The sequence below is a fragment of the Aptenodytes patagonicus genome, chromosome 8, assembly GCF_965638725.1.
Source record: "Aptenodytes patagonicus chromosome 8, bAptPat1.pri.cur, whole genome shotgun sequence".
Classification (NCBI taxonomy): Eukaryota; Metazoa; Chordata; class Aves; order Sphenisciformes; family Spheniscidae; genus Aptenodytes; species Aptenodytes patagonicus.
In genome coordinates, this window is record NC_134956.1 from 9,344,494 (window position 1) to 9,370,744 (window position 26,251).

The window sequence follows — 26,251 nt, forward strand, 5'->3', positions numbered from 1 at the left end:
CGGGAAGCAAGCTGGGTTGTGGGGTAGATGATTTATAAAGCTACCCATTATCCCATCACCCAGATGGGTTTCAAACTAGAATTTTATGTCTTTGCCTTGATTTGCCTGCTCATCTTTTCTAAAAGTGTTTATCTGTTTTAATTCAGGCTAGATAAAAGTGCCACACAAATTACAGCTGGAACATGGAAAATGGTAATGTTTCTGAAAATCTAAATAGTTTCTTCAGTTGCTTTCACAGAGCCTTACACTATGCTATGACCATAACTCTGAAGTTATCTGTAGGAGTATGATAGCAACACAGTCTACAGCTCAGTAAGCATACTAGTAAACTGTTCCATGAGTATCTGAGACTTTAATATAGTGAAGAAATAATCGTACAGACGCCAGATAGTTTCATGATGTTGCTCTGACAAGTTCAGTTTATATAATGTGTTCCTTTATTGCTGCTGTTACATTTATCATTGTTAGCCTGTCCTTGCTTGATGTGAAAAACAGTTAAAAGTTGAAAACAGAGACTATTTTAAAATTTCATAATCTTAACTCTTGGACTGTACCACTCGCTTATTCGCACAAGTTCAGGAAGTGAATAGTGTGCAGGTGTTCATTTTGCCCATGTAGATATTTTGCAATATCCAAGTTCTTAACCTGCCCCTCTTTCCACCCTCCTCGCCTAGCTCCCAGGTCAAATATAAACTAGTATTTGAGGCAAACCTGCCTCAGCTGGTTTATGCGGATTCTGAGTTTCTGTATCTAGGCCTCATGCTTGTTGAATGAAGTCAAGAAAAGACTTAGTGTGACATGTAAAAGTATTTTTTTGTGTATTTTTTTAAACTTTATTCATACAATCAATGCAAAGCAGCAGTGTAAAGAATCAGAGAAGTGATACTTGCGTTTCAGCCATAATCCCATCAGAAGGTGTGCTGTTCTTAGCATGATCTACAGGTTTGAAGAGTTCTCTCACAGTGTAACCTGGAAGTTAGAATACTCCAATGTATTAGTACATAACTACAGTTTGCAAAATATCCTCTTAAGTTTAGGGTTCCCCCCACCCCCTTTGTAGAATAATTATTCTCATGACCAATTTTTTTCTATGTGAGATTTTTTTAAACACTTCAAATTAATTTTATGAATAAAATAGATGCCGTTGTCCTTCTTTTTTCCTAGAACTGTGTGATTCCGGAGACATGTGTTTCTTTTATTAAATTAACTCATCATCGTGGTCTTGTTATTTCAACTGTGGGCTTAGCTGACCAAGTTTGTAGATTGCATGAGAGAGTCATTAATCATTTGAAGAGGATTTGTATACATTCAGTTGCTCAACATCTCATCTCTCACTTTACTCCCAAATAAATTCAATAATGTTGCACATGTTCTTTTGCTTTCCTTTTTGTAGTCAATAATATTAATTTAACCTCCTGTGTGTATGGTGGGTGGTTGGGAGTAACAAAACAAACTTTGGATTGCAGTGAACACCATGAATTTTTGTTCTCTTCTAGTTCTTCAGTATTTAATTATTTTGATTATCCCCTGTTGGTATGAAAAAAAAAAAATAATCTGGTAAAGTACATGTTTAATTCATCATTCAGAGCCACAGTTAGTGTTCAAATGTTGTCAACTGCTGGATATGAATTGCCTGCTACTTTCTGTTTTAGGGATAGTTATTAACCTCCAATCCAGCAAAACGCTATATATAGGTTGTCTACTGTCCCTGAACATATCATGTTGAGGAGACCGTACAGCTCTTGCTGAGTACATAGCAGCATTATATGCACGCCTCAGACTATAAAGAGTCTGGGTTAAAGTTGCTTCTCATGGGAGACAGAGAAGATGTAGAGCTTGAGAAATATTTTTTCTTCCTGCTTGGAAGTAGGGATTGAGGCACTTAGGGCATATGATTGTAAAAAGGCACAAAGAAGTCAGATATGTCTCCACTGATAATTAGAAGCAGCCTTGAGGTTGTCATCAACCTGAATGTGTCAGATGAGCTGAACATGCATGGAACTACTCTGATTTAACTTTAAAACTTTTCAGCTTATCTGTTTGTGAAATAGTTTGCTTTTCTATTTCTCTAGCATATTTTAAACTGTATGAGGAATTACCATTTATTTAATGTTCTATATTGAATGCCATTCATTGGTTACCTTATGGTAAGATGGAAAACTTTAGAAAATATTGCTGCATTGGTTTTGAAGGAAGTCTGTAATTTTACTATGTTCTTCTACAGAATTATTTTATAGAAGTTGTTGATCCTGCCTGTTCACTAGCTTGATATGATCTATGGGGTTTAAAGAGAAATGAAGGAGTCCTGTGGTTCTAGCTAGTAATGAAAATGGTATTAAATATGAGGCAAAGTCTTGCAGATTTTTTGCATCTGTAAAGATACACAAATGATATAATTTGTTTGAAAAGGTCAGCCCCATAAAATTGGTTTTGGGAATATTTGTGTTAGTGGACTTTAGAGGGAAGAAATCCATTGATTGTTGGCTTGAGACACATAACTTTTCAGAAGTGGACTGTGAGGGTAAATACAACAAACTTTAAATTGCACCTGATGCACCTTTTAAATGTGACAAGTACCTTCACACTACTGTTCAAGATATGCCTAACCTTATGCCCAGAGCATGGCCAGTAGAGGCCAGTAGTTAGTCCCGTAAAAATCACACACGTGTGACTTCTTCTTTTCTCAGTTGCTGAAAAAGAATGATTCCCCCCACCTTTTATAAATAAGTGTTTAAAAAAAAAAAACAAACCCACCACCAGACATTTTAAAATCAAGGTGCTATTTCTGTTATGTATCAAACTGCATTTCTATTTCTGTCTTTAGACTTTAAAAGAGAAGAGTAGCTGAGAGCCTTCTCCAGTGTGTGTTTGTGTGTCTTAACTGCTCAGCAAAGCTGCAGAGATTTTATAGCCCGCCCACCCCACGCATCCTGATAACCTGTTGGCATCTGTTTTGCTATAAGTATTTTGCATCTGTGTTTTGGCCACACCCACATCAGTGGGATACTACTTCTAATCTAAAAATAAAATGAGGCATAGCGAGGGTTTTTTATGCTCTGAAAATAATACTAATCTAGTCAAGGCTTGCTGTGTAATATTGTATCTTGGTTTTCTAGTCTGAAAAGGGAGGATCCACCACTACTGTAGCATGGAAGTAATGGCAAGCTTGATACAAATGCGTTCAAAAATGTTTTAACATTCTCAAGTGTTCAGAAGTGCTTATTAGTCTTCCCTTGTTTTCTTTGCTCTTGCACAGAGCTTGTCCTTTTGGAGTGAAAAGTTTTAGGCTAATTGCTGCTTCTTCCAAAGTGTGGTTTAAATAAAGCCCAACAGACCTCTCATGTTTATTAGCAAGAAGAATGAGCCTCTTCTATTGTATATTTCTGAATTGGAAGCATTAAGTGTAGAGTTCTCTACTGTGTCCATCAGGAGCGAGTTGGGAAGATGCGCTCTCAGCAGAAGTGCAGAGCCAAGGGAGCTCTGCCTGTGCTAAGGCCAGAGTGGAAGCACAGGAGGGAGCATTTCGGGTGCAGCTGGGAAGGGTCTGCCCCAGCCACAGAAGTATTGCTGTCATGCTCGCTCAGCAATATGTGCAAGAGATGATAAGCCTTATCAAAGGGCCACACTACTATATTGGTAGATTTTCCAGGTTGGCGATTTTTGCCTTTTTATTAGAGTGTAAGCTCATTGACTGGGATGCAGGCTTTCTGGTATTTGTGGTAATTATGTGGTTTTGAAACGCTCAACCTTCACAAACGCACAGACTCCACCATTATTGTACTCTGGTTACAGGATGTTTCACTTAAGTCATGAAATTCTTGATTAAAGTTGCTCCAGAAATCTTCAGTAAATTGTCTTCATGATTTACTCCAGCTCTGTAGGAGCATGATAACTGGCTCCGAACTTACTCATCTGTGTAACTGGTATCTTTTTAACAGACGTCCATTGGGAGAAGGGAGAAATTACAGTGCCACCAGAGTAGGGATTTGTTTTGCTTTTTAGCAGAAAGTATTCCCTGGGGGATTTTGTGTATGAAAATGAACACACTGAACACTTGCATTTCTAGACCCAACTAAAACATTAGATCTCCACTAAGGCTTGTCATACAGGTGTCCGAAATGTCAAACTGAAAGCCCGTTATGGAAGCCTTTTCTCCTTCCTTGTTGTGTTTACTAAATTTAAGAGTTTTTGTCCAGCCTTGTGACAAAGAAAAGAATCTTGAGAGCTTTTATATGCAAAAATAGGTATTTTTGAAGTTATTTATCTGTAAGGGAAAAGGAGGCTTCATATGAAACTCATAACTAAAAGTGACTCCTTTTAACTGGATGATTTAAAATAGCCATCATAATTACGTACTACTTGCCACTTTCAGTGAATCAGATAATCCTTACAAGACCTCTGAGACCTTGATGTGTTATCAATTTACATGCTGGTATAATTGATTTTATATTATAATAAAGTATTATTTATTTATCCTGTTTTAAGACAATTTTAATAGGGTAGTCATACTGGGAGGGAACGGATAGCCTGGGGAAAGGTCATCTTAATCTGATTGTGTAGAGAACAGATCAGTTGTTTTTGCAAGGACGCGAGTAACATTTCTGTAGTACCATAATTAGCAAGGGACTGATCACAACATTTCAAATCCCAGGTGTTTTCTGAGCCTTGCTGTTGAATAAAGACATGAAAAAAAGGGGGGAAAAAGCATTGGAAGTTCGTACAGAGGAGCAAGCAAGAACTTTCAGAGAATAATCGGAAATGATAAAGATCGTATCTTACCACAAGAGATGCCAGTTTTCTCAAATTTAAAAGCTTTTTAAAATTCAGAACAGTTTTTATTGTATGAGGCAGTTTGCATTTATGACCTTTTATACTTGCTCGCTAAACATCAGACTAAGTTCTTGAATACAAGAGCTTTCATCATATGCTTCAAAACATACATTCTCCTTGCTGGACAACTGTCAGAAGAGACTTTTTTGAGCCTTAGAAACTGATATGCATTCAGACATCTGCCTCTTCGTTAACACATGAATACCGGAGTGGAGACTGTTGTTGATGGGTTTTGTAGTAGGAGAGCCTCTCTCAGAGTGGATAACTTTTCTCATTTTGTTTTTTTACATATCATGAATATTTCTGCCCTCAGAGATGCGTCCTACTTGTCAGAGTCTTGAGAAAAGAAACTTTTCCTCTTTTTTTTTTTAAACTCACTGATGGTAATAGCTATTTTGCTGAAACTGTCATAGACATTCAAATTATTGTTTATTTCTAACTGTCTGTGCTATTTAATGCTAGGTTTTGCTTTCCCCTTCGTTTTCCATGTTATTTGCTACTTTTTCATTTTCTCTCTGATGCTGTAGCATTTTGAGGTTCAATTCAAATGCCATAAACTTTCCTTGATTTAGTGTCTTCCAGAGATGTCCAACTTTGACTTTAGATGAGCTGTATGGTTGCGGAAACACTGTGAAAATGGTTCTTGCATAGTTAAAAATTATCGGTGTAACCCCAATACTGCTATAGTGCTGACCCATTACTGCAAATCATTCCCAGTTGTGTTCTTATACCTTCCTAGTCCTCATAGCTCTGCAAATGGGACTTTTTATGCTGTCTTGGTAAAAATAATTTCTGTACTATAGAAAAAATATATCAAACTAAAATTGTGGCTTGCATTGTTTCATACCATTAAAACAAAATACTTCATTTTAAGATATGGTGAAAGCAACTGATACGTGTTTACTCTTATGTGCCAAGTACTCTCTAAGTTGCAAAGGCAATTTGCATTAGAATGTGTCTTTTAATTTAAACAGTAAATATTTATATTTAAATAAATATTCTGTTTATAATGTTAACAAACATTTGATAAATAATTTAAGCATCACAAGTATCTGTTTACAATAAGATAAATGTAAATGGAAATAGAGAATGTCACTCATCTACCACAGTTTCTACAATACTGCAATTACGCAAGGCATGCGCAATAGTTTTCAGTATTCTATCTGAATTACTGATGTCTTGTCTCAGCAAAGTATCCATTGTAATCAAGGTGCTTGTTTAGTTGAGACATTATGCCAAAATAAGTGGCTAAACTGGAACAGATAATGCCAAAGTTTCCTTCTTGCCTTGCAGATCAGTTCTCCCCTGCAACCTACCCCTGTGGTTCTCATTGCATGCCACAAACCTTGCACTTCCCCACAATTTTTCTACGATACCTTTTGAATGAATTAATTTTTATCATCCTTAACATATGTGTGTGGCAGCCATCCTAAGAGATCATACAGCACACACTTTTGTATTGTGGCTGAGGCTATTTTACGGTGTTTTAAGACAAAGCTTGCCTTTGCTAGTCAGCGCAAATGAACCTGTAAAACAATTTTGTGATCAATCTCCTAACAGCCCCATAAGTGTCTGTCTACTATGAGTATACCAGTATGTTAGAGCAGCCCAGGGTTCTGCAGACTGTTAGCAATATGATTCTTTGGGATGTCTCAAATATGGTTGGCTTCTTGCTGAGGCAGAATGGTCCAGTGCTTGTTCTATTGAGCACTACTGATCAGTTTATATTGACTTGCATTGGGAAGGCTTTCTTCATAAGGATAAAATATTAGTATCACGTGAAAGCTGAGATTCCTTTTTGTCCCCAATTTTTATGGCCTTGCTCTAAGTCTTCTTCATTACGATACAATGGGGGCTTTCAAAATGGTTGATCAAACACTCAGAATGATGCAGATGCTGTTAAGGAATGTACAAACAAAAAACCTGAATGTGTTTATGTGAGCAAATTTAAATGCACAAAAGTACAAAAGTTCATGTTTAGATCTTGAGATGCATGTAATGGATTACATGAATGAGATTTCCTTTGAATGCTTTTTCACCAGTTCATTGCTCACCATGCAAGTCTATATGTAAGGTTAGTGTAAACTCCTCTGTTGGCCAAGTCATAGTAGAGCCTGGCTATACTCCCAACCTGGATGATTACTTTGTTATTTATTAGACTAATAACTTTTTGGCATGTTAGATTGCGCACTCAGAACTCACCTAGTTAAGGTTACATCAAAGGTTGACCTCCATTGACAAGATAAAATTGAAGTCATTTTCTCTTAGAGCTTAGCGGGTAGAGTATTTGTGTTGTCAGCAAACAGGACTTTATCCTCTTTCCCTTGGGCATTATCTTGAATGCAGTGTCAGAATGCCAGATGGATTTACTTTAATATTATTTTTTTCTCCAATTTTTATTTTTAATTTTCCTTCTATCACCTTTCAGCTGTCATACTCAATAATTTCCTTGGAAGAAAAGTGCCCAAAAGAAGCCACTGTATAACAGCTCTGCTTCAATGCTGATCTTTTTCAGTAGTATTTTTGAGCTGTATGTGTTACCTGATGTTTAATCCTTCGAACTTGCAGGACTGTCTTAAATATGTTATTTTTATAGGCTTCTCACTTGCAAAAAACCCCCAACAAACCAAGCCCCCAACCCCCCTAAATCAAACAGAAAAAAACCCCCAGAAAAATATTAATTATCTGTAATACCGTAAGCACTATTTTATGCTACAATTTGCTTTAAAAAAAAAACCCACATAAATCATATTATTATGTATACACTTGTAGAATTGAAAAGAGAAAATACAGACTCAGACCAATAAATCAGTGAATACTAAATCAACCAAAGAAACAATCAGTCCTAAATACCCTTAATTGTGAAACGAGTGGTTTCATTTATTTAGAATACAGCAGATTTTAATACTTGGCTAGCCTTGCCACTTACAGAACATGATGAAGGAGGATGTCTACTAATTAACTCTTTTGGAAGAGGAAAAACCCACTGAATGAAAGGAAATAATATTCTTTTAGAGGTGATTTCCATGTATATTCTGACATTCTTATTTGAATTTTGTCCATTTTTCTTACCATTTCCAAAGTATTATAAAACCTATGGGCAAGGTAGATTTACATCCTTGAAATCACTGTATGTGAATTACTGTAGAAATTATTCCATGATACACAACTTAAATTCAGTTAAAGGAGAACAGTGTATTGCTACATATTTTAGTACAGAATTTTTTATCCCCAAATGTATTCACCTTTCGCTTAAAGTGTAATATTTAAATACAACTTTTGTGTTACCATTTGGTGTTATGAATGCTTTCAATGGTGGTCTTCAATAAGAAAACAAAAACCCCCAACCCCTTTGATTTCCCTGTGACCATCCTGATAAGACTTCCAAAGCCAAGAAACGTCATGAAAGCAACGCAATGGCTTATCTGTAGCTCCAGCAGTTGTGGAGGCGATGTCATGTTCAAGAGAGAAAAAGAAAAACAAAACTATGTTTTTAAGGACAAGAGAACAAGTGGTTTGGAAACAAGATGAAACAATCATCCTCATCCTGCTGGAACTTAGCTATCCAGGGACTGTGAAGAGAGAGGTCGTTGGCAACAAAGAAGCATGAAATATATAATTTTATTTATCACTGTACTCCCAGGGGATGGAATATCAGCCTTTCCTCCAGAGTTAGATACTCTCTAATATGACATGGAAAAGCTACGCAGCTTACTTCTTCCTTGCTTGGAATTGGAGTAGAATTGCACTTTACAACAGTCATTAGTGCATGGCTTAGTGTTGGAAGGTATATTCTATTTCTTACTAAGATGGGAAATACGAGTTGGGCTTTCAAGTCTTCTGCCAACTGTCTCTGGCTTTTTCCAGAAAGGGTAAACTGAAAAAGCTGCTGTCACATGTGGGCAACAGGCATGCAGTGCAGCTAATGATCCGTGATAAACCTGGATAATAAGCAGAGATGGAGAAGGTTTCTCCAAAATAGAATGAGAACTGGTGTTTTGGAAATGATCACGTTTCTTCATCCTTTTTGTTTTGGTATGAGAAGAATCAAATCTATGAGAGTGACAATCCGCCAAATGTTATAGAGAAGGGTAGCATCTGTGGGGGTGTTGGATAATTCTAATAACTTTTGGAATTAATTAATTAATGAAACTACAGCTTTAGATCAATTATATCTCTACTCTTTTCTTTACCTGTGGCTCCCGGAGGGGAAAAAAAAAACCAACCCGAGACTACTGTGGAGTTTTTTTCCAGAACTTTAGGATTCAATAGCTGTTTATATTCATGAGATGTATGCAGCAGATTATTTGGCTCACGTCAGTATAAAGCAATTAAAGTAAAATAAATAACTTTAAGGTCAAATGTTTAATCATGTCAGATTAATTTCCATTAAATTGATCTTCAAATACTGATGTGTCTCAGTCTTTGTTATATGGGATTAATGGTATGTGGAACACTGAGTTTGAATATTTCTGTCACACACAGAAGGTCCTCAAAATCTAGCTAATGTACAGTGACTTCTTTTGTATTCTGCTTTCATTTAAACCCCAAACTACGGCTTGGCCATTTTGAAAAAAATAAAGCTAAAAGAGCAGGATGTGGAAAGCTGCTTTCCAAGTAAGCTTCCATTTAAGATACTCGTTAAATTATCAAGCCTTTTAATGGAAGTGGATAGATTGTAAGATTTTAACTAATTCTTGTTTAGTAGAACGAATTGCATATCACACTGAGAAAGAGTGCTTGTGAAAAGCCTTTTAAGTTTTTGTACTTGCTGGTCTGTTTTAGCTTTGTAAATGGTATATTTATCCTTGTAGAGGTTGTATAGATATAGATGATCTATGAATGCATAGATTTATGTCTAAATATCATTTGTATTGATTTACTCTCAAATGGATAGTTAGGGCAGAGACTCATATTTAAATTAATAAGATTCTTCAAAGACACTAAACTTTGTTCTCTTTCAATTAAGAAACACATCACAAACTGTTGCTAAGGGTTAAGGTTATTTAAGAGGTTAAAAAGTAGTCTTCACTATTGCCTTCAAAGCTTGATAAAATTTCTGGTTAAACTAGGTCATAAATCAATAATTTTATCTAAATTGCTTTTGCTTATCTGGTTATAGTTCTATACAAAATAGGCCAAATACTCTTCAGGAATCTGTAACAATAATTTCTTGTTCAAAATAAGTTACTGCTAAGTTTATATGTCTATATGAAAGTATGCATACCTACTATGATGTGCATTTGTAAAATTCAGCATAAAGCAAATACTTTTCTTTAGGAAATGTCAGTCAGTACACATTGGGTAAGCAACAACAGCTGTAGTTAATATTCCTGTGAAGTAAAAACACTTTTAGTTTGTCGAGGCCTAAGTTCAGCACTGATGGCAGTTCTTGAACTGATGAAAATAAGCTAAGCAGAGAAATCATAATTAAATAATTATCCAGGGAATTATTTAAATCTAGAGAGCTTTGCATTAAAAATAGCACATACATTGTTTATGTTCAGGCTGTTTGTTGGGCTGCCCTTAACATTTTCAGGGTAGCCAGAGATCTGAGGTAATATGGGGTTTTCTTGAGATGTATAGATAAATCTGGTTTCAGAAATGTACCTGTACTAGGAGTATAGAGGGAATCTGAGAGATGATAAAAATATCTTCTTCTTTTATTCTAGATGGAGATACATGTAAATGTTAATCAGTGGATTGATAGATATGTTAAAATATTCAAACTTCATATTTTTATACTGAAAGTGAATTCTGAATACTGAATGTGGGTTTCTGTTGCAGTATGAATACTTCAATGCTGTGCTCATAAATGAACGAGATGAAGAAGGAAACTATCTGGAGCTGGGGAAGGAGTTCATTCTAGTGCCAAATGACCACTTCAATAACTTGCCTGTGAACATCAGTCTGAGTGATGTCCAAGTACCAACCAATATGTACAATAAGGGTAAGGAAAGAACTGTTTTATTTCGTCATTCCACTGGCCAAACATAGGAACTTCATTGCTTTTAAAATGAAGCTGTTGATTAACTATATATTGTGTGTGTTTTGCAGTTTGCAATTAAACTGAAACTTCAGTGGAAGAATGCTTAAAGTATGACAGTTTTGCAATATCTTTTGTTCTGTGGCAATTTAGCAATTTAATATGGTCCAATGATTTGCATAGTAGACTTGCATGAATTCTGCGATAGAATATGGTAGAATATGTTTATTCTTATGAATTATTTTCCACAATCTCCACATCAGTTGAACAGATTACATTGTCACTTACAAGTTACATTCTGTCTTTGCTGAGAGCTAGAAGTGTCTTTGAAAGATACAGGGTAGATGGGAGGGGAATATTTTATTAGATTTATGCTCTCAAGCTTCGGGGAATAATTCTAGCTGTATATGACTGTATGCACAGCTGCTGTGAGTTTTCAGATAATATTTAGGAGGAATAAACTACATTAAAATTTCTACTCCCCTGACTATGTCATGGGTGCTGGATAGCACATAGTACTAACAAATAGCTACATAAGACATTAGGAGTGATGGACTTAGTTTGCATTCCCAATATTTAGACCTTAACTCAAGTACAGGCTTACTCATTTTCCTTTTGCCACTACCCTTTGATCAGACAGCAGAATTTTGTAATTTTACCGTGATTATGCAGCACCCATCTATTTGTTTTTCTCAAGCCAGTAATAAAAGAAAAATTAAGAAGGAAAGCACCAAAGTTTCCGAACAATGTCTACAGTATATTTGCCATTGATCTGTAGAGAGCTGCCTAATCTCATTATCTGGTTCCTCTTCCTTGTTTTAACTATACTAAAAGACAGCTAAAAATACATTAAGTGCTTTCCTCGTAATACATTCCAGGCTAGCAATTGTGGTAATTCATGCAAGGATATTGTGTAATCACCAGTGGAAGGAGAATTAATTCGGATAGGTTGGACTGGTAAGTGAAGCAATTGATATGACAGCTTCTCTTCGAAGTTATGATTCAGACTTGAGAATCTTGAGAAGCCAAAAATCGTACAGTAATGTTTTAAATTAGGGATTACAAAACAACAAAGTTTCTGAGAGAGTATTTGAAAGGTTGTGAAATGATTAATACTGGATATTTTGAAAAGATTTGGAAAATGCTTAAAGCTTCTAAAGCTACCAAACCATTTTTTTTGTGCGAGCGCTAATATTTATTTAACTGAGCCTGTCTATAAATTAATTCATTCCAGAATTGCTAAGGAGGAAAAAGGAGGGGGAAAAAAAGTATGGTTGCAAAGGGATATAGAGGTCAGGCAATCATGTTTTTCTGGAGAAGCAAACTAACCTGAGCAGTTAGTGAGAGCAGTAAAACTAAAGGATCTTCAGTTACATGATATGTAGTACTGCTGTGTTCAGAGTACATTTTCACATGCTGATGAATTACAGTTAAAGGCCAAAGTCAAAGGGCTTGTTGCATTTTGTTTTGGCCTCTAATACAGGGACTGCTTGTAGAGAGATGGGGAAGATAGAGCTCTGCAATGATTCCTGTTTCCACTTTGCCTAATTCAAACCAGCCAAAATCATCGCTTTATGCAGCTGCAGAAAAACTTTTTTTATTATTTAAATGTGTTCCAACTGCTGAGATCTGGTTTGTTGCTGACATTTTCCTTACACATGGACATGATAGTCTTGGCTTGGAGACTGACAATGTCTGGAAATGTTATTCTTACCAAGAAGAGGCCTGTATACTTATGATTTTTTTGTTGCCCATTTCTTCAGTTCTGTAATGCGGAGGGGTGATAACAAGTTAATTAAATTCTAGCCTGAGGGTACAGGCAGTAGATATTGATAGGTTTACAACCAAGTGTCTGCACAACACCATTTCTGTAGAAAATGCCTGTTGTTCGTTTCTAGGTTATGTTTTATTTTATTGAATTACCAGGCAAAACCACAGCCCAGACTCACAGTTGAAAACAGACAAGTGTGATCATTGAATATTTAAAAGCAGGACTCTCAACTCAGCATAGAAAAATGAACTTTTTATTTGTAAGCTAATTCTACAGTTTTTCCTTAATTTTGGGTTTTTTAGTTGTAGAGATACTGATAAATTGCAGTGGGTTCAGAGGAGAGTCACAGGACTCATCAAAGGGTTGAAAAATGTGCCTTAGACTGAAAGACTCCAGGAGCTCAGTCCAGTTAGCTTATTCAAGAGATGATTAAAGGATTAATTAGTTGATCTCCAGTTAATTACTAATATCAGGCTCTATAATTCAGTTGCCAAAGGTTTAAAAAGATCCAATGGCTGAAATTGGGTTCCATTATTTTGCAATTTGTACAAATGTGGACTCAGTTAAGGCATGGGGGGTTGTTTGTGTGTGGTGGTGTTTTGTTTTGTTTTTTTTTAAATGCTGAAGATAGTGGTCTGTTAGAAGGGTGTTGTCCTATGTCACTCCCTCTAAGCTCTTAATCAAGACCAGGTTCTTTTTTGTTTGGTTTTGAAATAATACGTAGTCTAGAATTGGTTTGGGGAAAAACTTTGGCCTGGTCAGCTTGCATGGTCATGGTGATCCCTCCCAGCTGTAGAATCGCTACAGTGAATGTTTACGGTCCCTCGCTAGGCTCTAGATGAGATTGGCTTAAAAGTCATGGGACATAAATACATTGCTATTCTTTACATATCTTCTGGCTCTTTAAGCCTCGGCATGGAAAAGCTTAAAAATATTGATGGTAACAACAGGACTAAATAATTCCCGTTCTAAGAAAACTATCAAGTTTAGAATTTGAAAATAAAAAGCTAAAGCAAATTTCATGACATTTATGATGAAATCAAGAAAGCTGAAATACCATAAATATCAAAACTATGATACTCAAATTTAACATGGAACATTTTGAAAAGGAAAATGGGTGCCAATAAAAAAGGCTGCCAACCTAATTGGTAAGCATACATGTAACTCTAGGGCCACCTTTGTGTACAGACTGCATGCACCTGCTATAAATGTAGAAGGAAAAGTAAATTAGTGAATTTCATAAAGAATCACAGTTTTGCATTTACAGTACTCTTGATCATCATTGTAAAATATAAAGAGCTGGTCTGATTATTGATGTGTTTTTATACTTTTCATTCCCCTTTTCTGCACACCCTCGTCCCCCGGTTTCTCCATATCTTACAGTGTACATCAATTAAAAATAGAAAAGCTACTGATCTTTGGAATATAAAGCTTGTGGGGCTCAGAAAACACTATTTTGGCATTCCTATAATGTTCATATACTGAAGGAATTCAGAAAAAAAAAAGTGGGGTGATTGTGCTTTACAGGTAAGTGGGCTTATCTGTCTGTTAATAGAGACCGACCTCTCAGCTCTAGGCTGTTTCACAGCAAGGGTGGCGGTCCATTTAAACTGTAGAACATTCTGATGGAATTGGCCTCCTTCATTTTTCCTGAAAATGACTGCTTATGATAATGTTTTGCTTTTGAAATGTTTAAGCACACATCGGGATTCTAAATCTGTCCGTGCATTCTGTTTCTTCTCTTTAAGTACAAAGTGTATTGCCTATAGCCACAGGATTTGCAAGGCAGTAGTATCCTTTTAAACAATAAATAATTAAGATTAAGTAAGAAGTTCTGTGATAACTGTCTTGGCAAGCGGTGGCTCTTTCTTCCATCCACAAATTTGGTAACTGGCAATTATCAATTGTATACAGATTTCTGACAGAAAGTAGGGAAAAGGGTTCTTAGTGAATTAATCATATAGGTATATTCATAGATGAAAAAGGAAGGGAGGAATTAAGTTACTTGTTTCGTATTAGAAGGAAAGTTTAGTTTTGGAAAGTATGGAATCAATCTGAATCCAGTTTGGACAATGCAGTACCAGGGCAGAAGTCCAGGTATGAGAACAAGTGTGTATAAGGAACTGATTCAGCTGCTGGGTTTTTTTTAAATAAAGTTTCTTTATTTAAAGAATAAATAAAGTTTCTTTATTTATTTCAGCACCAAAATGAGTTTTCATAGCTCTTATTTTTATCTCTCTCCTATTATTTTAGAATGTAGGTGATTTGGGACATGCTACTGTCTCAGACATATCTTGCATATATACTTCCATAGGTATACCTTCCAAAGATACTCAGATATACCTTTCTACATATCAACTGGTATATTTTAAACAGTTGTTGTGGAAGAGATTAATAATAATGAAAAAAGATTAATGATTTAAAGTTTACATAGTTTCAACATTTGCTTTATTACTTTCTGAGATGCTAGTAGTATGTTCAGGAGAACCTAGGAATGTGACATGTAATTACAAAGTAGGCAGTTGGAATGTGGGCTAGGCTTTCTGGCAACCATCCATGGAGAACACGGTTTCCGGCAGTAGGATTGCCACTGGGAAAAAGTAGGATTCTATAATGGATTTATGTACACGAGGAGATGATAAAAGAAGGCTTCAGAACACTCAGATCTGATCTTGCAGATGTTGACAGCATATAAAAGAAAAACAGAGTAGCATTTTACTTTTTGTCAGTTTGAGAACGTAGGTAGTCTTCTTAAAATCCTACATTCTTTGTCCAAAGTACGTGCTGTATCTGAGCTGAAGAACCTGTCCAGTTTTATTTTTCTAAGTCTGTCACCTCATACTTACCTGTAGTTGTGGACAGTAATGACATGTTTTCTGCTATTGAGTTTACACTCAGCATTTGTTCAAGTTCTTGGAAGAGGCTTATGAATACTTGGCTAAATGTGGATTTCAGAGGAGTGTAGATGAAAACTGAAGCCGGGGTGAGGGGGTGTGTGTCTTGGTGACATACACTCAGACAATTCTAAAATATGGCACCTGTTGAAAAGTGAAGTGTAGCATAGTACAGTACCAGAAGTGACACACAGCAGGATCTTATCTGCTTATGTTAGCGTTGCATAAAATCTAGGAAATTCAAGAGGATGTTGATAAATACATTATCTCAATATCAACTGAAAACAATTCCTGTTTTTGAGCTTTTGCAGTCAGTCTTTGTTTATATGATAAAGTAAACTTTACATTTGTAGTTTGTAGAAAGGGGAAAAGCCCAGGTTCTCTTCTTTTCAATACTTCAGAAATTTCTAGATGCAAGCACTTCTCCTTGCCTTTTAAACTATCTTTCTATTGTACCTTTCTGTTTTTCCCTTAGGTCCTCAGAATTGTGGGCTTTTGTATTTTGCAAATTTTACTTTTTTATTCTCCGAGTGTTCTTAGTTGTTAAAAAGAGTTAGACTAATTCACTAACTAACATGATTGACTAACTAATTTAGCTGGCACTGAATTCTCCTTTATCAAGTACTGGTGCAAACTAGAGTCTTGGACTCCTTGAAGTCAATGACATTACTGTTGCAAAATCAGCATTAAGACTGCAGTTGCCTCTTCCATCCCTAAGAATGCAAACAGGCAGTGACTTAGATATGTCACAGCAGGCACCTGCCCATCTGGAAGACTTTTTAGTCCTTTTCCATTTCTGGGGAATTACTCCAGTGTTTCTTGAATATTTCTGGGACTTGAACGTTTCCAAAATAACTGTAAAGTGTAAGAATTTGTAGTGATTTATAAGTACAGTTGATGCACTATATGTTTTCTCAAAAAGTGTCAAGTCTTTTGTTTAACTACCTTTTGTTGTTACCAAAAATTAAGTAGTTAGAATTTTGGATTTTAAAAAGTTAGGTGTCTAGAGCCTCTGGTTGGGAATCAAGGATAGACAGTAAGATTCTTAGGTACATACCTCTAAAATTATTCAAGGCAATCAAATTAATTTTTCTACATGGGTAAACAAGATCTCACTCAGACCTCTAGATATAGATGAGTACAATGAAAAGTGAAGCGATGCAGGCCTTTTACAGTAGAAACAGAGTAACAAAACTAAATGAGTTCTAATCACAGCTTGATACAAAAAACCCACTCTGTCATTACTGAATCTTTGTTTAGAGTAAATGTGTTCAGTGTAATCATTTCTTCACTGTAAGAAATTTAGATCTAAAGAGAGACTTCTGTGCCTGAGAGCTTTTTCAAGTATAAAAATATTATTTATTTGTAAAAACCTTATGTCTCAAAATCTTCACTGTAGCTCTGCCTCCAGACTTGGTCTGGACTGAAATACTACACATACAAAGAAAACCTTTCTAAATGTTCTTACAAAATAAAAATGCCTTTTACAATGAGGTCAGTTTTACTTTCCTGGTTGGGTATCTACTACCTCCATTTCCTTTCTTTGTCTTCCCAGGAAGACACAAAGAATGAATGTGGTTATTCAGGCCTAGTTTGTACTAACTCTTAGGTGAACTTGCATAGTTTTACCCTTGCCCCAGGTATTTAATTTGTTCCCATTTAGGCCTGTACTAACACTTTGACAACTTGCACATTTTACTCCTTTTTTCATTACATTTTTTTTTCCTGCTTACCGAAAAACACTTTCTCATACTTTTAATCCTGAACTTATAGCTCCATTTTCTGTATGAGCTAGTTCTTGCTTGATCTCCTTTGTGCTTATGATTATGACAAGGCTTTCTGTCCCTTTTTTTGGTGATGAATTACCTATAAATAAGTTGTGAAGTGTCTCAAGGCACAATTGGATGTATGACGTCAACTGCAGGTTATTGGGGGATAAGAAATTACTGCTTTCTGCCACTTGTGCTTGCTGGGTATTACTGTCCCATTCAAACCAGCTGTCATAAACTGTTTTGTAAGCTCTTCCCAAAACTGGTTTGGTAAAAGGAATCAGATCAGCATTTTTTCCTAGCAGAGTGTTTGAAAATAGAATCATTATGAGAGAACTAAGGTGGGGGTGACTGTATGTGAGTTTATCTACCAGCTCTGGACAGTTGTTGTGGTTTAACCTGGCAGGCAGCTAAACACCACGCAGTCGTTCACTTGCTCCCCCCCCACTCCACAGTAGGATGGGGGAGAGAATCAGGGGTGTGTGTGTGTGTGTGTGTGTGTAAAATTAATGGGTTGAGATAAAGACAGTTTAATAGGACAGAAAAGGGAGGGAAAAATAAAAATAATAATAATGATAAAAGAATACACAAAGTAAGTGATGCACAATGCAATTGCTTACCACTTGCCAACCGATGCCCAGCCAGTTCCCGAGCAGTGGTAACCTCCCCCGGCTAACTCCCCCCAGTTTATGTACTGCGCATGATGTCCCATGGTATGGAATGTCCCTTTGGCCAGTTTGGGTCAGCTGTCCTGGCTGTGCCCCCTCCCAGCTTCTCGCTGGCAGGGCACGAGAAGCCGAAAAGTCCTTGACTAGTGTAAGCACTGCTTAGTAACTACTAAAACATCGGTGTGTTATCAACATTGTTCTCATCCTAAATCCAAAACACAGCACTGTGCCAGCTACTAGGAAGAAAATTAACTCTATCCCAGCTGAAACTGGGACAACAGTAGTCTCTGAGAGATGTTGGAGGAGTTAGGCATGTGCTAATAGAGGTAGATTGGGGAAAGAGGATAATCTCTTTACTGGGATCGGATCAGATCAGATGCAGCTTGAGCAACATGTCTGATTTTGCCTTTAAAAAAAAAAAAGAAGAAAAATAATTTCTCTTGGCAATAGAAAGGAAGTAGGCTTACATAAGTTGATTTAAACTAATGGGAGTTTTTTCCTTTGCTGTCATTTCTAGTTTACTATATATTATCTTGTTTTACTTGCTGAGTTTTATAATGGAGGAATATTTCCTAGAGGATAAACCTTCATCCTATTAACACAGCTGACGCTGGAATTAAATGCATTCTACAGCTTTGCAAGACTTAGTTATCCATTGAGTTTTTTGTATTTATTAAAAGTCATTGAGGAAAGAGTCCAAACTTACTACCAGATAAACAATAGATTTTCAAATTCCAAATGCTCTAATTATTTTAAATGTATTTTTGTTTTCATTACTAGTAAATGTCAGAGGAAAAGGCACATAGGCACATCTATGCTACATGGTGGAGAGTTGTGCAGTCTGTTCTTACCCCAAAGGATGTTGACATATAAGCATGATTCACTGGACTATTGCATGGAAATATTATGGATGCAAGATAGTTTTGTGACCGTGGTTCTGCAACTAAGTTACCAAGTCCCGGATCAGAAGAATTTTAATTTATTAAGGTGCAGCACAAGGTTAATGTCTCTGTTTTGCTTCCCATCCAGAGATAGCTGGATTGCAGCTTTGCACTGTCTTCCATTGTACAGCATACAACATACAGCTTTTAAGAGACATGATATTTTTGTACACCGGTATTTTAGTGCTTGCTTGTTTTCCTGTAGTTTGTTTCCAGTGGGATTCCATTGTATAGCCTTAGGCACAGTTTCTCATTTTAAACTCTGTGACTATTGGAGAGTTTTAGACCTGGCTCAGCAATCTGGTGCTCTGCAGCACAGCACCAAGTGCATGCCACCTCCCCACAAACCGTTATGTTCCACTGATTTTCATCGTCTTAAAATTGTAACGCTTGCTGAACTATTGTGCTCTGTGTGGCGAGATTGAAGCCTATGCTTTGAAGTTCTGTGGAACTGACATCTACATCTTTCAGCTTGGGCTCTTTGTGCTTTACTCCTGGTAAAGTCCTGGGGTGAATATAGCATAAATACTTAAATGCCAGTCATTCTGGGTGCACACAAGCAGAAGCACCATGCTGGTACAAAGGAATACACTTGTTCTGAACTGACTCAGTTTTGGAAATTTTTCTTCCTAGTTTGATTTACAATGATGTCTGTTCAAATTAGTTTAAACCGGGAAATGTCTACTCTTAGCTTGGAAGAACTGTTAGACTCTGTGAAAAGAATTGATTACTGTCTTTGAAGTGCCCGAGGTGAAATGATGATTGGTATGTGGAAAAGCAAGATGTAGTGGGTAATGCACAAAAGGAGCACATTAACATGACTACATGCAGTAAAGTCTACAATAATAACTAACTTCTATAAATGGCGTTCTGATTCAGGAAGGCACTTTGAAGCACCTTCCTGCTTTCCTACTTGTTGCTCAAGCTGAATTAAAATATGAGTGTCTGGGCATGTGCAGATAGTTATTCAAATGCATTTTACTTTTTTAGAAACTTGATATCAATAACTGCCTCATCTAAAAGGCGATGGGCTCCTCTTCAGGGAGGAAGTACGCTCTGTGCAGGGAGAAGAAAATATGTTAGAATCAATTACCGATTTCAGTAATGATATGTCAAAATAAAGCATAAAATTTCCTCAGAAGTGTTGGGTCTGGAAAGTTACTCTCCAGCTTTCATTTATAATGGAGAATGGGACTTATAGTATTGAACCATGTTTCAACATTTTCCTTATATGAGTACGTTTTAAATTAAGGAAGCTATATGAACTTTTAGCACAGCGCTTACACTGATTTCTTTTTAATGTTGACATTATTTATACCGAATACCTTCCTCTTAGCATTTTCCTGCAACTTTGTCTGACGTTTCATAATGTCTACCAGTATAAAAGACTGAATTTTCCCATCCTTTGTTACATCAAGCAAATTATATTTCATAGTACTGCCACATGATTTGGAAATACATTTTGGGGTCACAGTCATGTTTTTGTGAATTTTGTAATTGACTAAGGCTTCATTCCCTACTATTATGTATTTGAGAAGGGAGCGGGTGAGCAATATGATTTAAAACAAATAATCATAATTGACTTTTAAAAATGTCTCCTTAATAACAGTTCCCTCTTTCCTACCCCTGACATTAGACTGTGATGTGTGCATTCTGCTAGTTGGTGTTTTGGCACTAGGAAGAGTTTTTTCTTATTATCAGATTGGCTGGTCTTTGGCAAATACCTGTCAGCAGCCCAGAGGCTGTTTAGCTTATAAAAATCTCTGCTATCATAAATTGTCAGGTGCCTTAGTAAACTACTTTTACATTTTTACATCATCGGGCCTGGTGAGAACCTGTTAAATTAGGAAATATAGGCATGTTATGGGGAAGATCCTTTTTTTAAGGAAGCTGGAGAATAGTGTGGGCATGGGTAGGTGAAAAATTAATTTCTCCAAATCCTTTTTGTTTGAGGTGTTTAAAAAAAAAAAAAGAGAAAAAAGAAAAAGATGACACTGGATTGCAGATTGTCAGATATCTATCCAGGTATATTTAGATAATGAAGTAGTAGCCTTAGTGCTAGATGTTGCTGTGTCTTTACTGACAGAGCAGAAGAACCAAGACAGAAAATAAAATTTGATGATCAGTGTTATACAGTCCAAGAGTTAATCTGCTGCTTTGGAAAATAAAAGCAATATTACAAATTTAACTTAGAGAAGTCTGTCTGAGTGTCTTCCGTCTGTTCTTTCCATCCTCATACTGTGATATAGTTGCTGTTCTGGTGTTTTTGAAGTACAGGAAGGGATTTTATCAGTGCTTTCCATAACTGCAGAGTTTTTTTGTGATGGATGGTGAAGTCCATGAATATTTCCAAGCATTTCTGTCAACAGGAGGTATGCTTTATGTCAACTCAACTAACAAACATAAGGCATACAATATGTTGCTGAGAGTCTCAAGCTGTGTCATCAGCATTTTTACAAAATGGTTCATGAATGTAAAATACAATTAAAAGTTCAATAATATGTAAAAAGATACAGAATTCTTCATTAATAATAGTCTAAATTCATTGTTCCTTAAATTAATACCACACTGAGACTAATTCCACGCCATTGGATTTGAAATCCATTGAAGTATTAGCAACTGTTTTGACTCTGTAACAGTGATTGCTCTGAGTAAATATGGATTTATCAAGGAAGTGACTAAAAAGTATCTTACAAGTCTTGAAGTATATTTGGACTTCACTTATTTCAGAGACAAGATGACTATAAATATAGTATATTTTCCTATGGATTTCAATTCAATTTTTATTATTGCTCTCATTATTTTCACAATTCAATTGCTTTCCATGTGGAGAGCCCATATTTAGCATTCTTCCATGACTTAGTATATTTGATTTGGTCTTTTTTTTTTTTTTACAAGCTTGTGATACTCTTCAGCAGAAATAGGCTTTATCTCTTTCTCTTACAGCTTTGCTCATGGCACGATTATTTGTAGCACGTATACTGTCTTTTATGCCTTTCTCTGTTTCTCTTGTCACCTATCATTTACTGGCTGTTGAAAGTATAGATTTTATCATGTGACTTAAACCTTTGTTTAAAAGCTTTGTGTTATGATTATTATTATTACTACTATGGAAAGTTGGCAATCAATTATTTGTGTGCTCTCATGATTTTCTGGGTTGTGGATCATAGAATCATAGAATAGTTTGGGTTGGAAGGGACGTTTTGAAGGTCATCTGGTCCAACCCCCCTGCCGTGGGCAGGGACATCTTCAACTAGATCAGGTTGCTCAGAGCCCTGTCCAACCTGACCTTGAATGTTTCCAGGGATGGGGCATCCACCACCTCTCTGGGCAACCTGTGCCAGTGTTTCACCACCCTTGGTGTAAAAAATATCTTCCTTATATCTAGTCTAAATCTTCCTGCTTTTAGTTTAAAACCATTACCCCTTGTCCTATCACAAGATGTTTTCTTTCTTTTCTTGCAGTTGTTTCCTTACTTCCTATCTTTCTGTCTTCATAATCACTAATACGTTAAGAAATTATTTACAAACAGTGTAAATGCAATACAGCTTTGAATAATTCTGAACTCGGTGTCTTTAGTAACAAAAGCATCAGGTCTAGTCTATGCTTTTCTGTTTACCATGTTTACTTCTTGAATGCTGGAAACATTGCAGAAGTAGATCTTAGACTTAGACTTCACAAATTATCTTTAAGTTTTGCTTGAACAATTTAGAGACTGGTAAAGAATATCACCTGTGTCAAATAGCATTTCCATTGCATGATTTTCACTGGATGTTAAAAGATGAGTTTATGCACTACAAGTCAATAAATGCAGACTCTAATCAAAAGTTTTGCTTGCATAGGAAAAAAATCTGCTGCATGTAATAGAGCCTTCTCTAAAAGATATTGAAACGTGGTGAACCACAACCATTTTTTGATTGAGTTTTTTTCAATTTGGTACTTAAAAAGAGCTATGAATATCGTTCAGTCATATTTTCCTATCAATGCCTTCCAAGTGGCTGTCAAAATTGAGATTACCTATTTTCTAGAATATTAGAACCAAAAAAATTCATTTCTGAAGTGATGCAGAAAGATTATAATCTGCAACTAGCAGATATGTAAAACCCTTTTCCTGCAAGGTGTGAAATTAAGAAATAAAATCTTGTCTGTCACTGTCGTATATGATTTTATGGACTATGCTTCTGAAAATTCAACATTCTGGAGTTGTTATTTAAATAGTTATGGCCACATATTGTCCTGGACCACTATATTTGTATTTTGAAATCCTTCCCTGAATTGTTTGTCTTCACATTTTAAGATCTGTAGGACAGTGTTTGCACTGTCTTCCTAACTTTGGTCATTGTTTAATTTAAAAGGAACTTTCTTAGTCTAACTTAGTCAAGGTTGCAGAGAATTTCCTGTCTTCCCATATTTCTTTGTTTTAACTCTTACTGGCTCTTGGACAAAGATGCCCAGACTTCTCCACTTGTTCCATCTGGTTTTGCTCAAATTCTGCCTCAGATCCAATTCCTAGAGTCTACTCAGGCTGCTGCTTTGTTCTTGCAAAGGGCTTTAGCTTCGCAGATTTTTTTTTTTTTCTTTTTTCAATTCTCTGTCTTTAACAGCAAGCCTTTTGGAAATGTTGGCATCACCATGTAAGGGGCGTACTGTGCTTTATCTTTCTTGTATCCTAGTCTGTCTGTCTCTGGCTGTGGATCTAATCTGTGTGTTTCCTAATACATCCACATCACCATGGCAACTAGATGTCAGATACAGGCTACACGGTAACATTAAGTTTTTCCTCTAAAAAGCCCTATTCTCTACCACTCCTTACTCAGCAGCTGTTGCTTAGTTACTTGGGGTTGGGCTTTGTCTTCTGACAAATGTGAACCAGTGAAGGTTTGTTAATGCAGACTCTCTCAGGTATAATATTAAGAGGCTTTTTGACCTGAGACACCTCTGTTAATCATGATGCCTCCCCTACTTCCTTGTTGCTTCCAGGGGCAAGAAAGTGACAATAATTTACCATTGGCCTATAATGGTAGAAAATTATTCTGTCTCCTCTTTTATCTTTCCTTTATCTGTATTACTGTCTCTGATGAGTATTAACTTCTCTGATGACTGATTAGAAGCTGTGGAGCTACCGTTTTAGCTGTCATTGTGAAGGGTTGGAAGCAGCAGCTGTTTAATCCTGTTATTCCTGTCCACTTGGGCCTGGGTACTAGGTAACTCATATAGGAATGTACAAAAGCATATCCTCAGCACGCACTGGAGCTCAACTGAGAGCATTAAAAGGCTACTGCAGAGTGTGGAGTTGCAGATAATGAATCCTGCTATAAGGCTCCTCATTAGCTCATGCTTGCTGCCATGCTAGTTCAGCTCTGTGACTTCCAGCACTGGAATTGGTATCTCAGTATGGTCCTGCACTGCACGTACCTGGGTATATGTGTAAGTGGGCTCAGTGTGAATGCAGGGAGGTCTGTTGCCTCAAGTTCCATGAGCGTAAGTTCACACTGGGTCCCACTGAGTACCTCTAGAAAATGTCTCAGGTTTGTATGTTCAAACTGAATTTTGTCCTCACTTGCTGCAACTCACCTGTTTTATTTTGAGGGATGTTATATTGGAATGGCCGATGAGAGAAATGGCATGTGAACCCTTTGAACTGTAGGGAAGGAGTGTGGACTACAAAGATGAAATTTTCAAGAATGAAGTAAATGAAATGCAAAAGCATCAGTAGGCTGAGAGTATGAAGAACAAGCAAGGCAATGGCAACCTTTCTTTGAATCGGAGTGAATTTACTGAACTTGAAGAGAGTACATTTTAATCTACAATTAACGGAGACTTTTTAACTAGTTTTAACCCAAGCACTATTACTGTCCATACTCTCAACATCTCTGATTTGGAGGCATGTTGTGTTTGGGGTGCTTACCTGAAAAGAAGTCTAAGTTATTTCAGCTTCATTTTTTATTATCCTAGGGATTACCTACTTTACCCAAGCATCCCTTAAGGTGAAGCAAGTTCTCTTCTTACCTGTTTACAATTAGCATCACTGAATGAAAAAGAAACGTTAAGCATTTCAGCACTGAAGTTATGGAATCTGTCCCCAGACAGTCACAACTGCAGAACCAGTAAGGAGACAGCTAAACATGTTGGACTAGCTTAGTGTTGCCTCATCCAGCTGCATTTGGTTTTTAAAGCTGTGTCGGTAACATATTGCTTGTTTGAAAGGTCAGTCTGGAATGCAATGGTGAAAAGTTCTTACATGAAATATATGTTATATTGCAGGATAAAAAGGGAATGGTATGAATTATCATTTAGACATACATTTTTAAAATTTAATAAAAGTTTGAAATTCACTTTCTCCAAAACTAATTTATAAACATAATTCCTCCTTTTTGTCAAACTGAAGTGTTTTTTTGTTACCTTGTGGATCGGTTTCCTACTTGGAGCAGAAGTTAGTGCCCAAAGCCAGGTATTATTTATTTCATGCGTGTGTCTGCAAAAAGATTCATGATTCTTTTTCCTTCAGCAGCAATAGGAATAAATTCCACCCAAGCAGGTTTAAGAAACATCAAGTAGGGCATCATTGTCCTGTCCCGTCCCAAAAGCAGTTGCCTTTGTCTTGCACCAAGTGCAAAGAAATTTAGTCACTTTAAATGTACAAGGTGTCCTCCTCCTTACCTTTGTTCTCTGTGTTTTGAGTCTGGAAAAACATTGTTTTTGAGGTTTTCTTGGTGCTCTGTTCCCTTTTTGTGTAATCACTGTGTAACCCGAAGAAAGGTTTGAGCCTATCAAAAAAACCCAAACCAACAACAAACAACTCTCTGTACATCTGTTGTCTACAGCTATATACAGGGTGTGTGTGTGTGTGTAAACATATATATTATACACTAAACATGTTATTGGTATTGTATGCTTAATTATTCTTTGAGAGCAGTTATTTCCACTTTCTATCTGTGTCTGTGGAGAATTTTTTGTAGGCTTTTGCTCATCATTAGCCTCTGGTGTGCAAACTGTTTCCCTCTTTTCCCATAGTAATATACCTTTAAAAAAATAATGAAAATGAATTATAATTGGTTTGTTCTCTTTTAAAGCACTAACCTTCCTTACTTGTGTTTATTTCATTATATTAATGAGAAAAAGCAATCAGGGAATCAGGATATGTTCTGTTACTGACTTAAAATAGCAAACAGAAAAGTACCCAGGGTATCTTTTAGTGTGGAATATATTAATGAAAAAAACCTCGTGATTCAATACAAGATTATTTTTAATGGACTGAGTTTATATGCTAGGAATGCATTGGGGAGTTTTATTTGTTTTTCAGTTTGTTTTGCTTTATTTAAAGATTTTTCAAGACTTCATTTTCTCAATGAACTATGTTGGAAAAGCATTCTTAATCTGTAAACTTAGTGG

General features: G+C 36.4%; 1 protein-coding gene across 3 annotated transcripts in view; it reads left to right on the forward strand.

Moving 5' to 3' along the window:
- CACNA2D3 (calcium voltage-gated channel auxiliary subunit alpha2delta 3) overlaps positions 1–26,251 on the forward strand; it is a 479,723-nt gene that overhangs the window by 172,164 nt on the left and 281,308 nt on the right. For all 3 annotated transcript variants that reach the window (XM_076346275.1, XM_076346276.1, XM_076346277.1), the window contains exon 5: positions 10,618–10,780. In XM_076346275.1, the coding sequence (XP_076202390.1) occupies positions 10,618–10,780 (163 nt within the window). The remainder of the gene's footprint in view (positions 1–10,617; positions 10,781–26,251) is intronic.